This window comes from Vigna angularis, chromosome 10 (genome assembly GCF_016808095.1).
Source record: "Vigna angularis cultivar LongXiaoDou No.4 chromosome 10, ASM1680809v1, whole genome shotgun sequence".
NCBI classification, from domain to species: domain Eukaryota; kingdom Viridiplantae; phylum Streptophyta; class Magnoliopsida; order Fabales; family Fabaceae; genus Vigna; species Vigna angularis.
The window spans coordinates 830902-846786 of record NC_068979.1 but is presented as its reverse complement, the minus strand read 5'-3'; the positions used below and the strand labels follow the sequence as shown (position 1 = coordinate 846786).

Genomic DNA, 15885 nt, shown 5'->3' with positions numbered 1-15885 from the left:
AAATAATTATTTAAACTAATCATAACATTGTTTTAAATAATCGGACAATTTTTTTTGTTTTAACCTTCCTCATCATAAAGTTAATGGTAATTACAGTTAATTTCGTGCCCATGTGTACAAATAGTTTGATTGCAAAGTACCACATGCATATATTTCAGTAGGATCCAAGTACTTTATCTAATAATAGTTTGTACTTAAAAGACGAAAGTAAATTAATTAGAGGAAGAAAAATAATATATATCTTAAAATTATTCAAATTAAGGAAATATTAGTAAATTCTCGGGGATCTAAAAAAAAATACTTCTTATATTTGGTTTGCGTTTTATAATAAAAGATTGCAAGACATCAATGTTTTCCAAAAATGATTTCGACAAATTATTTCACAAAATTAGTCTCATACAATAATCCATAAATAATTATTAAAAAAGCATATTATTTTATTAAATTATTTAATACCATAATAAATTAATTTCTTAAAAATTTTATATGAGTATTTCCTAGTTAGATATTTTACTATTGGAACATAATTTAAAAATTATAATTTCCAGAATTGATGGTTCACGAATATAGACAAATTTGTGTAGTAGGAAAGTCTCTTTAAAATTGCAGGAAAGAAAAACATTTTTTTTCCTTTAATAACGTGTGAATGTATTTATGTATACAACAAATAAATAATTTAAATTTAAAAAAATGGTTTTCTTTTTAAAAAAGAAATCCCTTGATTCCCGGAGATGATATGCACTGTTTTTGTTTGGGATTTTCAAAGGTAGGAGAGGTGAATAATAATGCCATCCATGACTGTGTCACAAACCTGAAGAATAGGATAATTTTATAAATTATAATGTTTAATTGCAGTGATTAAAACATAATCATGATTTTGGATCCCATTAACGTTTGTTGAAATGGTAGATTCTTCTTCTATGCATTCGCACGCATCCTTTCCTTAGAGGATACTGTATCGCTAATTATTATAATAATCTCTCCAAAACAACATGATTATTAACTAAACCACAGCACTCTTTTCCGTGCTCTGTGTTTGTACATTCTCTTCTTTTTACAGTTGACGAGTCATATGTGTCAGAGCCGACACGACACAATTCTATATTGCCAATACCCCACTTCAAAGATTGCCACTTTGTGTCTTCCAGATTGAGAAAAATGGGGTAATATAGAAGTTTTGCAGCTGCTGGGGTTCTGTTTTCAGCATCACAGCTGCTGGTGAAGATCCAGGTCTCAGATTCCACCCTTCTCGCCTCTGTTTCATCCCAATTGCTCCAAAGAACCATACTTTTTATGCTTTTCTAGACACCCTTTTGCTTCCTTTGATGGTATTTTGTTCCTTGAAGTGGTAGTTAATCAAGATCATTCGCTTGGTGAGTACATGATCTCATACAGGCTTTTGCTCAACTCATAAATCGTTTTTTTCTTCACCACTACCTTTTGATGCACCCTTTCTTTTCCGTGACTGCAACTTTTACTGTGCATTTCTCTTTTCTCCTTTAACTATTCATGATCATCGATCAGTTTTACTAGGATCCGCCTACCTAATATTTTATCTGTATACTTCCTCTGCTCTGACATTTTGTTGGTCTTTTATGAGTGCATATTTTGATTATAGAAATTTCTCTTGCCTGAGGACAATTTTTTCATCAATCCTTTCCATACCAAAATTTAGAAAACGTATATTGCATTTGGGCTGGATTTTGGAACCCTTTTGCATTAAGAAGTATTTGTTTTATCTAATACAGTTGAATTGATAATCGTGAAGGATTTATGCTTCTACCAGGCTATTCTGTTACCCTCTTGTTTACTCTTTCTAGTTTTCTTCTTTGTGGCAGTTCTCCCCAATATCAAATTGTCTGAGCAGCTGAAACAAGAGGTTCCTTTCACTGATCAGCTAAAGCTGTGTCCAATCTGCCCGGTAATAGAACGGAAAGAGTTTGCAACTTTCATATACATTAAGCCATGGGAATAAAGTTGGACTTCTGATGAATCAGGAGCACTCCTTATCAAATGTACTTATGTTGACACTCATTTGATGATAGGTACACAGAATGGTGAAACAGTCCTGAAGAGTCTCAAATTAGAAAGACGCTTGTGGTGGAAATATATGATCTTGTAGTCTAGCCTGTATTTAGTATTAGGCTTTTGGCAAATCAAAACTATTTGTGTTGTCATAATTTGCTGGAGTCATGGCAACCTTGTCTCATTCTGAGTCCCGGCGCTCATATTCTTGGTGGTGGGATAGCCACCTACCAAAGAATTCAAAATGGCTTCAGGAAAACCTTGCAGGTGTGTCTTCTTCCTCTCTCTCTTTCTCTATGAAGAAAAATCAAATAATAGAAAAAGTGTATATGTTTATAACTATGATTAGCATTCTTAATTTTTTGAAGATGCCCGTTAGTTTTCTCTCAGAAACTTAGGATTAAGATGGCCTAATTTCATTATAGCATCTTTAGCCGATCTATCGTTGGTTGGTAATATCATATTGTGTCAAAATCAAAAAAATCCTCTATCATATTGTCATAAAATAAAATCATTATGTCTATTTAGCATCACCAGTCTTCTAAAAGACAAAAGTGTGAGCCATCAACTACCCAGCAGGAATAATATATTCACTTTTCATTTTGCTGTTTGGATGCCAACATAATCATTAAATCAGAATTCATTACGTTTAAATTAATGATGGATATTGAGGCTCAAACCAGTTGATGAGTATGTATATATGAATATGGTTCTTAAACTTTTTCTACAGTTATTTTTAAAAAGTAAAAAGCAAGTGTAACTCCAAATTCCGTAAATCAGATATGAGATTAAATTTTGTTGTAACCTCTTTTGTAAAATTGAAATAATAGTAATACATAGCGAATCCAGGGATATGAATACGAAGACAATATTTCCTTTTCATGGGATGCCTGTTCTATACACAAACCAAGATTGAACCACTCTTACATTTTATTTTTTTGGACTCGACTTTGTGGCATTAAAAGTTATGCAAAATATGCCATCTAAGAGATTATATGAACATGTGAAATAAGACAATGTTGAAAGGAAGACATAAACAAAAGAGGATGCAGACATCTTTTAAATAATGAATCCGGCTGTTATGTTTTGTGGAAGATGCTATCATATGTAAGTGCGAGTAATAAGGAAATGATGCTGGCAGGGGGACCATGATGCATATCTTGGTTAGTACATTGACTGAAGTGGTGCTATCTTTTTACAGACATAGATGCCAAAGTGAAAACCATGATCAAGCTCATTGATGAGGAAGCAGATTCATTTGCAAGGAGAGCAGAAATGTACTACAAGAAGCGACCGGAGCTCATGAAATTAGTGGAGGAGTTCTACCGAGCATACCGTGCTCTAGCAGAGAGATACGATCATGCAATGGGGGAGCTACGTCATGCCCATAAAACCATGGCAGAAGCATTTCCCAACCAAGCACAATACATGCTGAATGATGATTCACCCTGTGTTGAATCACACACACCAGGAGTTCCTTCTGCATTATATTTTGAGTCTGAGCATTCAGAGAAAGCAGATGGTGAAGTTCAAACCTTGAGGAAAGCCCTGGCAAAAATACAGTCTGACAAGGATGCTATCTTTCTTCAGTATCAGAATAGTATGGAGAAGTTATCTGAAACGGAAAGCAATCTTAATAAGGCACAACAAAATGCAGGAGGCCTTGATGAAAGAGCGAGTAGAGCTGAAATTGAAACTAAAGTTCTGAAGGAAGCCCTGGCACAGCTAAAATCTGAGAAGGATGCTGGTCAAGTTCAGTACAACCAGTGTCTAGAAAGTATATCTAAACTAGAGAATATGCTATCTCTGGCGCAGATGAACGACAAGGAATTTGATGAGAAATATTCTAAGGCTGAAATCGAAGCAAAAAAGCTAAGGCAAGAGCTAGGCCAGTTGGAAGCTCAGAAAGATGCTGATCTTCTTAAATACAAGCAGAATCTTGAAAAGATCTCTCTTCTGGAAGCCAGGATAACCCATGCTGAGGAGAACTCCCGGATGTTAAGTGAGCAACTTGGAAGAGCAGAAGCAGAAATTGAAACACTGAGGAAAAATCTTGCTGAATTAACTGAAGAGAAAGAATCTTTAGCTGTCCTTTACCATCGATGCTTGGAGAAAATATCTAAAATGGAGAATGAAATTTCACGTGCCCAAGAAAATTCCGAAAAACTCAGCAGGGAGATTGAGAAAGGCGCTGAAAAGCTTAAGGCTGCAGAAGAAAATTGTGATACGTTGGAGAGATCAAATCAATCTCTTCGACTAGAGGCTGAAAATCTCTTGCAGAAGATAGCCATGAAGGATCAGGCACTTTTAGAGAAGCATGCTGAGTTAGAGAGGCTGGAGACTCTAATGCATGAAGAGCACTCTCACTTTCTTGAAATTGAATCCACTCTGCAGACTCTGCAAAAGGTGTACTCCAAGTCACAACAGGAGCAAGGAACTCTTGTTATGGAGCTTAAATATGGACTTCAGTTGTTGAAGGACTTGGAGCTTTCCAAACCAGGTTTTAAGGATGAAATGCAAGAGAGCGTGGAAGAAAATAGAATGCTGAGTGAACTTACTTTCTCTTCCACTAGGTCATTATTCAGAAGACAGCAAATGGAAATCTCTAAATTAAAGGAGATCAAAGAGAAGCTCGAACGAGAATTCGTTGCAAACTCTGAAGAAAACGATGCCCTCCAGCAGGAAGCTCATCAAATAAAGAATGATATCCAGTACTTGAATAATAGATACCATGCTATGCTGGAACAACTACAGACTTTAGGTTTGGATCCTAAAGGTTTTGCAGCATCTGTGAAAGATTTACAAAACGAAAACGCAAATCTAAAGGAGGTCTGCAAAGTGGAACGTAATGAGAAAGAAGCTCTTCGTGAAAAGTCAAAGGATATGGATGAACTTTTGCTACAGAACGCCTTCATGGAATTTTCCCTTTCAAGTTTAAATGATGAACTGGATGGATTAAAAGCAACAGTGAAGAAATTTCAAGAGTCTTGCCATGTTCTCCGGGAAGAAAAATCCACTGTCGTTGATGAGAAATCATCTCTACTTTCACAGTTACAAATAGTCACAGAAAGTATGCAGAAGCTATTAGAGAAGAATGCCTTGCTGGAGAAGTCCCTCTCTGATTCAAAGTTCGAGCTGGAAGGTTTGAAGGCGAAATCAAGTGACTTGGAAGAGTTTTGCAAGTTGTTAAACGATGAGAAGTACGATCTTCTAAACGAAAGAAGCATTCTAGTATCTCAGTTGGAAAGCGTTGAGTTAAAGCTAAGTAACCTGGAAAAGATGTTCACAAAACTAGAAGAAAAATATGCCGACTCGGAGAAGGACAAAGAAAGCACAAGCCATCAAGTACGGGAGCTCCATGCTTCAATTTTGGTGCAAACGGAAAAGCATGCTAATCATAAACAGTTAAGTGAAGTTCGACTGACAAATTTGGAGAATATTTTTCATGCACTACAGGAAGAACTTCGTTTGGGGAAGATAGAATTTGAAAAAGAAGTTGACAGAGCTGTAAATGCTCATGTCGAGATGTTCATTTTGCAAAGTTGTATAGAAGATCTGGAGGAGAAGAATTTGGCCTTGATATCTGAATGTGAAAAGCATGTTGAGGCATCAAAATTTTGTAACAAAGTTATCTCCGAGTTGGAGACCGAAAACTTTATGCAACTGATAGAAGAAGAGGTTTTGTTAAATGAAATTAGAAAGCTTAAAATGGCTATTCATCAAGTGTGTGGGGCTCTTCAGATTGACTCATGTGATGGGAATGACAAAGGAACCAAGCAAGAGGAAATACCAATATTGCATATTTTGAACATCATTGAGAGCTTCAAAAGTTCTTGTGTGAAAAGCCAAGAGGAGAAGCAGCAGCTCCTTCAGCAACATCGATCTGAGATTGAAAAAATGGAGTCAGAGAAAAATATCATGCAGCAAGAGTTTGAGAGCCTGAGAGAGAAGAACGCAATGTTGCAGAAAGAGAAGGTTGAGCTCCTGGAGAAGAACAGCCAACTGAGGACTGAAGTGGCCAATGGAGAAGAAAGAGCCAATGCATCAAAGTCCAAATTGGCTGCTCTACGTGCAGAGTTGAATGATTTGCAAAGAACAAATCAATTGTTTCAGGAAGAAAATGGTAAGATCCTTGAGGAAAAGAATTTACTGCTTAGGAGTGTTTCGGACCTAAAAGATGCAATTTCCGTGGCTGAAGATGAAAACAGCATGATCCTACAAGAGGTACTTGCCCTAAGCAACCTCAACTTAGTTTATGAACACCTTGTCTCCGACAAAATCATTGAGCAAAAAGCACTTTCTGAATATCTCAGCAGTAATCTTAGCCGTTTAAACAGTGACCTTCATCAGGAACTTGATATGTTATGGAAAAAGATTGAGGTGAAAGAAGCCGAGAATGTTTATCTGAATGAGTCTACTGAGAGGATGGATAAAGAGCTGCAGGAAATAAAAGGTGCAAATTGCCGTTTAAGCCATCAAGTTAAAAATTCAGAGAATCTTCTCGAGAAGAAGGATGTAGAGCTTCTAGAAATGGTAAAAAGGCTGAGGGTTGCAGAGACATTAAATGAAGAGTTTTGCAGATATATTGAGGAGCTGAAGATGGATCAAGAAGAATCAAGATTGACCAGATTAAACCTTGACAGGCAGATTCTTGATCTATCAGAAAATTGCATGAATAAGAAAAAAGAAATTGAACACCTTCATGAAGAAAATAGAAGCTTGAAGTCGGTGATGAAATCGTTATCTCAGGAAGTTGAACAACACAAGGCTAGGGAGCAAACACTGAATTCTGAGTTGTTGGCCAAAACAAATGAATTCCAGCTTTGGGAGGCTGAGGCTGCTGCGTTTTATTTGCAGCTTCAGATTTCATCAATTAGTGAAGAACTGTTGAAAAGCAAGGTCACTGAACTTACTGGAGTCTGCAAGAGACTTGATGATGAAGGTGCTGGAAAAGACTTGGTGATTGAACAGATGATAGAAAGGATCAGTTTACTGGAAAACGAAAATAGAGGGATGAAGGGGCAATTATCTGCATATACTCCAACAGTTACTTCTTTGAAAGAGGATTTTGCATCTCTAGAGCACACTTACTTGCTTTGCACCAAAAATTCTTTTGCTGTAGGCAACAGGGGGAAGAAGGTAGCGTCCTCTTTGAACTAGATATTATGTACTTGTTTTTTTTTTCCTCCTTTCTCTTGTCAAAACAGCTTATGTAGTTCACTTATATTTCCTACCTTGAATGTTTATCCAGGATGTGGCCTCTGAGACTTGTCTCCAAGAAAATACCCATCAAAGTTTAAAAGGAAATGAAAGTATTTTAATACCAGATGTGGTTGAAGATTTGCTAAGCATCCAGAAAAGGATTAGAGGAGTTGAGAAGTTGATGATGGAAGAACTTGAAAAACGTATGAAGCAAGAAAATCTGACAGGAAACGTTGAAGCAGAAGCAGTATCAGAAATGACAGAGCACTCAAATTTGGAAGCTGCTACTTATCCAGAAATTGACAACAAAAAACTGGTGATGAAAATTAAGAAAGACAACAGCACACGTGGCCACAATGCATGGAGAACAAAATCTCAAAAACGGTTGATAATGATAGACATCCCTCTCGATAACTACAAGGATGATCCTGACTACAACAAGTATTGTAAGAGAGAGCTCAGTAGAAGCAATGACCATATGCTTGAGCTATGTGAAACTGATCAGCATGATGTTACTGAAGATACTAAACTGGATTCTACTTCGGTAGAAGATGTAATCACATGGCATGACTCAGAAAAATGTCAAAATTACTCTTCAGAACTGGAGAGAGAGAAGGAACTAGGGGTTGACAAGCTAGAGTTATGGAAGACTGGAAAAGAGACAAGTGAAGATGGCAAGAGGAGGATCTTGGAGAGGCTTGCCTCCGATTCTCAGAAGCTGGCCATTCTTAAAATGACTCTGCAAGACTTGAAAAAAAAGCCGGAGACAAAGAAGAAAAGCAACAAGGTAAACGAGATTGAGTATGAAGCTGTGAAAAGACACATAGAAGATGTTGAGGAAGCCGTCACGCAACAAATTGGCATGTATGATCAACTGGCAAGAGATTTTGAACTGTGCACAGCCTCACCTTCAGACACAAACACAAGAAAGTTGGAAAAGCAGCAAGTACAAGTGATAAGGAAGAAGTTATCAGAACAGGCTAGAAGAGGTTCTGAGCAAATAGGAAGGTTGCAGTTTGAAGTGCAGAACATTCAATATATTCTGCTCAAACTGGCTGATATGAAGAACAACAACAGAATCTGTAGACCAACAACAGGTGTGTTGCTGAAGGATTTTATTCGCATTGGGAGGAAAAATAGCAGAAGGCGGCGTAAGGGGTGTGCTTGTGGATGTGCAAAGCCTTCAACTAATGAGGAATAAGTATGTTGTGAGTACTTTCTTTGTTTGGGATGTTTCTACAATTAGCATATCAATTGTTAACATAGCTAGTGAAATTGAAGGTTTGTCATAAGAAATAAGAGAGTATTCAATTTAGACTTATCTGATCGTAGCAACTTATTGCAAATCTGTATGTATGTTTTAGCTTCCCAGAGCATTGTACGAGTGACTTGTATGAAGAATTGTATTGTAATAATCAATAAAACTCTCCATGCAATCCTAAGTTTGCACTATATCACTTGTGTCCATTTGTCGTCTGCAAACTATGATCACTACATATTAGTTTCTAAACTATTGTCGGAAATCCAAATATGAGTCTAAGTCTTACTTGAATAAAAATGAGAAAATAAAACATTGTATAAAAGTGAAAGATTCGTTAACTCAGTCTTAAGATTTTGGGTAAAGAGTAGTGTCAATCTCTCTCTTATATGGTTGGACTCAAATTTCATTGGTATTGTGTTTCCTTGGTCAACCTCCTCTTCTATAAATCCAACAACTGTTATAAATCTTATCTTCAAACACTCACGTCAAATAATTAATTAAAGTTGACTTGAAAAATAGCAGTTAAATAAAGGTAAAATAATAAAATAAAATGAGGTATTATTTGATTTCCTGAAACTAAATTAAAATTGTTTTGATGGTTTTTAAGCTATTATTATCATTATAAAATAAAATCAATAATATTAACACAAACACTTTTTATTTATTGAGAATATAGCAATTTCTACCTACCTCATATCTATTAATGAAAGAAAATTATTAAAGCATTAAACTGGTAAGGGAAATTTAAGTTAATTGAGTTATTGTGGATTTTCGTATCTCTTCAGTCTTTTTGAAAATATTAAAAATTATGGTTTTCTTAGTTCATAAGTAACCATGGACTTGTGGCTATGGAAGTCAACCATGGCTTACTACAGCCTTGTTTTCCCATTCTCGAACTATATTATACTTCTTCTTCTTCTTCCATTCAAATTCCTTTTCAGTTTTTCATAGATACGGTAAAATTCAGAACCCCATCATCAACCTGATGGAGAAATCAGAAGAAAAAGAAGAAAGTGTCGATTTGAGTCGAATATCTCTTCGACTCTTTAAGTCCGCTGACCTGGATGATGTCTTGGTGTGGACCTCCGATGAAAAGATGGCCACTTTCTGCTCTTGGGATCCTAAGAGTGGCGAAGATAAGGGCAACGATCTCATCAATAACATAGACCCCGAGTTGCCGTGGCGACGCAGAGCAATATGCCTGAACGACCGTGCTATTGGGTTTGTTTGTCTTTACCCGATTTCAGCTGATGATCAAAGCAGGAACAGATCCTTGGAACTTGGGTATGTTATTGGTTCGAAATACTGGGGTAAAGGGATTGCCACGTTGGTTGTGAAAAAAGTGGTTAAGGAGGCTTTCACTGAGCAGTGGTTGGCAGACTTGGAGAGGATTGAAGCTCTTGTTGATGTGATGAATGTTGGGTCTCAGAGAGTGCTGGAAAAAGCTGGTTTTCAGAGGGAGGGAATTCTTAGGAAGTATATGTTCCACAAAGGAAAATCCATAGATATGGTGATGTTCAGTGTTTTCTCTACCGATCCTCACCTTCATTCCTCTATCTAAAGTATTCATTTTCATTTCCATTTCCATTTTAGTCAGTGTTTTGTTTGAGGTAGTATTTCCTCATGCTTCTTGGTTCTTGAGGCGAGAATGTTAAGTCTAGAATTTTTTAATTGTTCTTAGCTTTGTGTTGAATTGTTTCTTCGTGTTGCTCGAAGATTTTCCATGTTGCAACAAGTAGTTGCAAGCATAGTATACTTCTTGAACGGTTCAAGAAGTATTCTTCATCTTTCAAGAATTGTGTAATAATACTTTAAATGGAAATGGAAGGAAATACAAGTTTGAACTTCCAATTATTAGCTTGTTATTTTAATTTTTTTTTAAATTGTGTTAATCTCTTACGTAAATAAACTTAAATCTTATTAATATTATATTTTTTTAATAAATTTATTCTTTAATAGACTCAACGTATATAGTAAATTTTATATCGGGTTCGGTTATTGATAGAGTAAATAGATATGTCATTTTTTGAAATATATATTTTAATTCAAAATCGTGGTATAACGTGTATCTCTCCCTATTCCGGTCATGGAGTAGATGAAATAAACCTCAAAATGAATTTTAGTTCAAGAATGAAATTTTATTGGAACTGTCCAGCTCACCCTTTGAAACCATATCATATTTTTAACATGATGAAATAGGATGAATTAGACGATATTCTGTAAGTGTATAATTATCTTAAATAAATTTATTATTTCTTTCTTTTCCGATCACCTGAAAAAAGCAAGATGTTTCTTTTGTTCTTTTTTCAACAAATTTTTATCCCTAATAGATCTATCAGTAGGATTCAGATGAAGTTCTCACAAGAAAATTTGTTTCAAAACTAACATAAATCTTATTTATCGTATGCTTAACTAATGTTGATTTGAAAAATAACAATTAAATAAAGGTAAAAGAATATGAAATGTTATTAATTAACTTATTAAAACTAAATTAAAATTATTATTTATTATAAAATAAAATGAATCACATCACACCAATAAACACTTTTTATTCATTGAGATTATAATAATTTCTACCTACCTCGTATCTATTAATGAAAGAAATTTATTAATTTTTCTAAAACATTAAACTTGTGAAGGAAGTTTGAATTAATTGAGTTAATCTGTAAGATCTGTATAAAATAAAAATATTTTATTATTTTATTATTATATTTTATGGTATGGAATAATTAATTGCGATGTGTATTGATTTGAAGAAAGTATTAAGGAGGTAAATAGAAATTAATTAATATTATTATTTTGTTTAATTTTTGAAAGTGCTTAAAGGTTTAAGTATAATAGGCTAAAGTGGTTCACGTGAATGTGAGGAAAAACCCTTATGCTTTATTTGCTTCTTATTAAATGTTTTTGATGTGAGAGAAAGTGTAGTTTTTGTTTTGTTGGTCACGTAAATATGCTTAAGAGGTTTGTTCTTTTATTTTCTTTTTTCTCTTTTTGGCATGTATGAAGAGAGAGAAGTCGTGGGATTAGTGATAAGGAGAAATATCTGATATATTTTGGGAGCACTTTTCGGGCAGTTTTGGGATTTGCATGGCTGCTTCTGTTTCCGTTTTACAAGAGAGAGAGGAAATAAAATGGGGTGGGTTCCATTTCGTAATGCTTAGAAGGGAATTGAATTTTAAGATAGGTATGTGTGACCTATAACTTCAGAGGCTAGAATTCTTTATTTATTTTATTCTCGGTTTGACTTTTTGGAAATAAATAGGTAGATTTCATGGGTGGGGTCCATTCTTTAACTTTAAAATAAAGGTTTAATCCTTTTCGACATCCCTATTTATGTACGAATGTCTTAGGGTTCTCGTTTTCTAAAGTGTATCAAAATGGTCCTTAATTTTGAAAATTGATATCAATTGAGTCCTTTCCGTTAAGTTGGCTGGACGACGTTAAAAAAATTGATGAGTGATGCTGAGATGACGAACGAACGCTCGTCCACCAACGAACGAACGGTCGTCCAGTGTGGAACGAACGGTCGTCTAGCAGTAAGAGGTCGACGAGCGTTCGTTCGCTGGTGGACGAGCGTTCGTTCGCTTGTGGACGAGCGTTTGTTCGTCATCTCAGCATCCACTCATCAATTTTTTTAACGCCGTCTAGCCAACTTAACGGAAAAGACTCAATTGATATCAATTTTGAAAATTAAGGACCATTTTGATACACTTTAGAAAACGAGGACCCATCTGAGACATTCGTACATAAATAGGGATGTCGAAAAGGATTAAACCTAAAATAAAAGTAAGTAAATGAATGAAGAGGTAAGTTGGATTTTCTTTATTGGTTTAAAAGGAAACGACGTTGATTATGAATGAATGGGTTGTGATATTATTTATTTGTGAGCGAAAATATGATGTTATGACTTGTTACAATTTGTGTTTAATGTTGTATTACTATGTTATATGTTATGATATTATTTTTGATTGCTCATCTTTTATGTTTGTGATTGTGGTTTCCACTTACAATGATCGTACTTTTATGGGAGTAGATGGTGTTGTAGATGATGCTAGAGTACAGTAATTTGACGAGATGGTAATTTAGTTTTTGGGATTTTGTTGATTTTGTTATTTATATTTTTTTATATGTTTCGGTAAAGATTATGTTTTGAGTTATTTCATTTTAAAAAACAATGTTTTGTGATTTTGCTTCCGCAATACTGTTGGAATAAGTTTTTATTTTATCTGAAGAAAACGATTTTATATTAAACTATATAAGGAAAATATTATTCTATTTCACACATGACATCCACTTACGAATGTTACAAAATCAACCATGACAATTGTAACGTCCCGGCAACTCACAGGGACCATTGACTGCCCCCACAGATCACCACCAGGCTTTCCAGTGTGCTTTGTCCTCACTCGCACACTTTCTGGGAAAACTTCCCAGAAGGTCACCCATCCCAGAATTACTCCAGGCTAAGCACGCCCATCCCAGAATTACTCCAGGCTAAGCACGCTTAACCATGGAGTTCTTATGAGTCAGGCTACCGAAAAGTAAATGCATTTTGGTGATATGAGTAGCCAAATCAATTCCTTTAAGCTATCCTTCAACTGTATAGTCCCATACCTACACAGTCTCCAGATCCCTCTCATTCCGGTGTATGTCCGATTCGTCCATGTACCCCTTCCACCCGAAGCTGCCAGGAGCCGCTCCTTGTCTGTGCCCCCTGCACCATGCTTCTTGCACCGGCGTCACTCCCCGCCCTCGTCTCCGTGCCCGGGTGTCACAACAATGTTACTCCTTATCATTATTATTTTATCATTAAAATAATATATTTGAAATTTATATATTTTATCATTATTATTGATACGATAAAAATAAATACATAATTTATATAATTATAACTATAAAATAATTTGTATATATTTATTTTTTTTCTGTTTTTTTTAATTTATTGGACTCATTAATAATAAAATCAAAACTAAAATTTCAGTTATATATCTTTTAATATAAATAATTATATTATGCGCACAAAATTTACTTCTATTTTATTTCACAGTTTTGATAATAATCATTTAAAAAAAAAACTTTTTGTTTAAGTATAATATAATTCTCATTTTTATAAAAAATTACAGGCAGACATTAAAACAAAAATCGATGTTTTTTGGATCAATGAATTTAAAGCGATTTGTCAGTGAAACTTCCCAGAAGTCACCACACAAATAATAAAAAAAAAGAAAAAGAGAAAGTCAAGTCACATATAAAATATATAAAATTGTTAGTGGTGAAATATGTCATGGAAATTAGTTTTATTTCTAATTCAGACTTTTAGCGAAAGAAGAATAATTCTCCTAATAAAAACGAAAGCTAAAAACAAATTCTGAGAATCAGATAATCGATTATGTCACAAAACATTTCAAACACCTAAAAACGAATCGGCTCTCCTTTTTCATCATTACCAGAACATCGACTCGCTTCTCTCAGAATTGTTTTGATGGCTTTTACGCTATTATTATCATTATAAAATAAAATCAATAATATTAACACAAATGCTTTTTATTTATTGAGATTATAACAATTTCTACCTACCTCATCTATTAATGAAAGAAATTTATTAATTTTGCTAAAGCATTAAACTGGTGAAGGAAATTTAAATTAATTATGAGTTATTGTGGATTTTCCTATCTCTTCAATCTTTTTCAAAATATTAAAAAATATGTTTTTCATAGTTCAGAAATAAGCATGGTCTTGGGCGGCTAGCGAAGTCAACAATGGCTTACTGCAGCCTTCCTTTAAAATATTATGCCCTTCGTTTTCTTCTTCTTCCATTCAAGTTCCTTTTCAGTGTTTCATAGATACTGTAAAATTCAGAATCCCATCATCAACCCAATGGAGAAATCAGAAGAAAAAGAAGAAAGTGTCGATTTGAGTGGAATATCTCTTCGACCCCTTGAGCTCTCTGACCTGGATGATGTCTTGGTGTGGACCTCCGATGAAAAGGTGGCAGCTTTCTGCACTTGGGATCCTTATAGTAGCAAAGAAGAGGGCATCAATTTCATCCAAAACATAGCCAGCAAGTTTGCGTGGTGCAGAGCAATATGCCTGAACGACCGTGCTATTGGGTGTGTTTCTCTTTCCTCCAATTCAGAGCATGATAAAAGCAGGAACAGATCCTTGGAACTTGGCTATGTTATTGGTTCCAAATACTGGGGTAAAGGGGTTGCTACAGTGGTTGTGAAAGAAGTGGTTAAGGTTGCTTTCACTGAGCAGTGGTTGGCAGACTTGGAGAGGATTGAAGCTCTTGTTGATGTGATGAATGTTGGGTCTCAGAGAGTGCTGGAAAAAGCTGGTTTTCAGAGGGAGGGAATTCTTCGGAAGTATGTGTTCAACAAAGGAAAAACCAGAGATATGGTGATGTTCAGTGTTCTCTCTACTGATCCTCACCTTTCATCTACTTAATTTGTTTCTCATCCCATCATTTTTATTGGCAGAACTCATCATTTCATTTCCATTGCGTGATATTATAAACCGCTTGATTCCTCTGTCTAAAGTATTCACTTGCAAAATTAAGAACCAATTCTTTCTGTAAGGAGATCTTTTGCTGGTGATCACAGGCATACAATTAAGAACTTCTGTAACCCTTATTTACTCTGGTTGATTCCGAATTATATTGCAGCCACAAACTAAGTTTGAACAGACTAAGAACTATTTTGCGAGAATTTTAGTAAAAGGCGAAATAAAATTACCACCTAATTTTATGAAGATGTGATTTGATGAATTCAAGAGGAATGCTCGAAAACATCTTGAAAGAAAATTTTTTGATGCCTCAACTGTACTCAATTCTGCTTTATAGAGTTGTTGTGTTCTTAGATATTTTAACAAGTTAAAACTTGAACAAAATCGGATAAAGTGTTCTTGAGGAACATTTTAATTGATTATTAGGAAACATCGAACTATCTTTAAGTATTTAGTTGGTTCTGAATACGTTTGTTAATATGTTAAATAATGGTTTAGGTTTGTTAATATGTTAAATAAGGGTTCTGAATAATACTTTAATAAAATAACAAAATAAAAACAATTTTAATTTTCTTAAGTTCAAAATATCACTTAAAAATAGAAAATACAAAACATATAGACGAATTTAGCAATAAGAAAAATCAACCCACCACATTTAATACTACCACAAACTTATTGTTTAATGAACTTCCTTATCACCAATAAACGATTACAGAGGCACGATGATTCAGCCCAAACATGCATATCATATCAAAAGGTTGGTTAAAATTCGAGAATGCTGCAAAATGTTTCGTCGAATGTCTGAGGAACTAACAGCTGACAAAAGGTGAAGTAAAAGGCTAAAAGAATGCTGCAAAGTAGCCGAAGGTTTGCAAATGGTTGGATGTTCA

The 15885-nt window shown here is 34.9% G+C and overlaps 3 protein-coding genes across 4 annotated transcripts; all 3 read left to right on the top strand.

The window, feature by feature from the left end:
* Positions 1–1014: 1014 nt before the first annotated feature.
* LOC108320873 (protein NETWORKED 1A) lies at positions 1015–8679 on the top strand. Of its 2 annotated transcripts, none has more exons than XM_017552444.2 (5): positions 1015–1230; positions 1839–1921; positions 2046–2292; positions 3227–7164; positions 7277–8679. In XM_017552444.2, exons 3-5 carry the CDS (start codon positions 2193–2195, stop codon positions 8426–8428), a joined length of 5190 nt encoding a protein of 1729 aa, XP_017407933.2. In that variant the 5' UTR covers positions 1015–1230; positions 1839–1921; positions 2046–2192; the 3' UTR covers positions 8429–8679. The 2 variants fall into 2 exon arrangements, with proteins under 2 accessions (XP_017407933.2, XP_017407931.2); XM_017552442.2 differs by having other exon boundaries at positions 1015–1373.
* Positions 8680–9320: 641 nt separating this feature from the next.
* On the top strand, positions 9321–10332 carry LOC108320875 (uncharacterized). Its single transcript, XM_017552446.2, has one exon. It carries the CDS (start codon positions 9474–9476, stop codon positions 10047–10049), a length of 576 nt encoding a protein of 191 aa, XP_017407935.1. The 5' UTR covers positions 9321–9473; the 3' UTR covers positions 10050–10332.
* Positions 10333–14220: 3888 nt separating this feature from the next.
* Positions 14221–15127, top strand: LOC108320874 (uncharacterized). Its single transcript, XM_017552445.2, has one exon. The coding sequence runs from the start codon at positions 14282–14284 to the stop codon at positions 14936–14938; it is 657 nt and encodes a 218-aa protein (XP_017407934.1). The 5' UTR covers positions 14221–14281; the 3' UTR covers positions 14939–15127.
* The last annotated feature ends 758 nt before the right edge of the window (positions 15128–15885 follow it).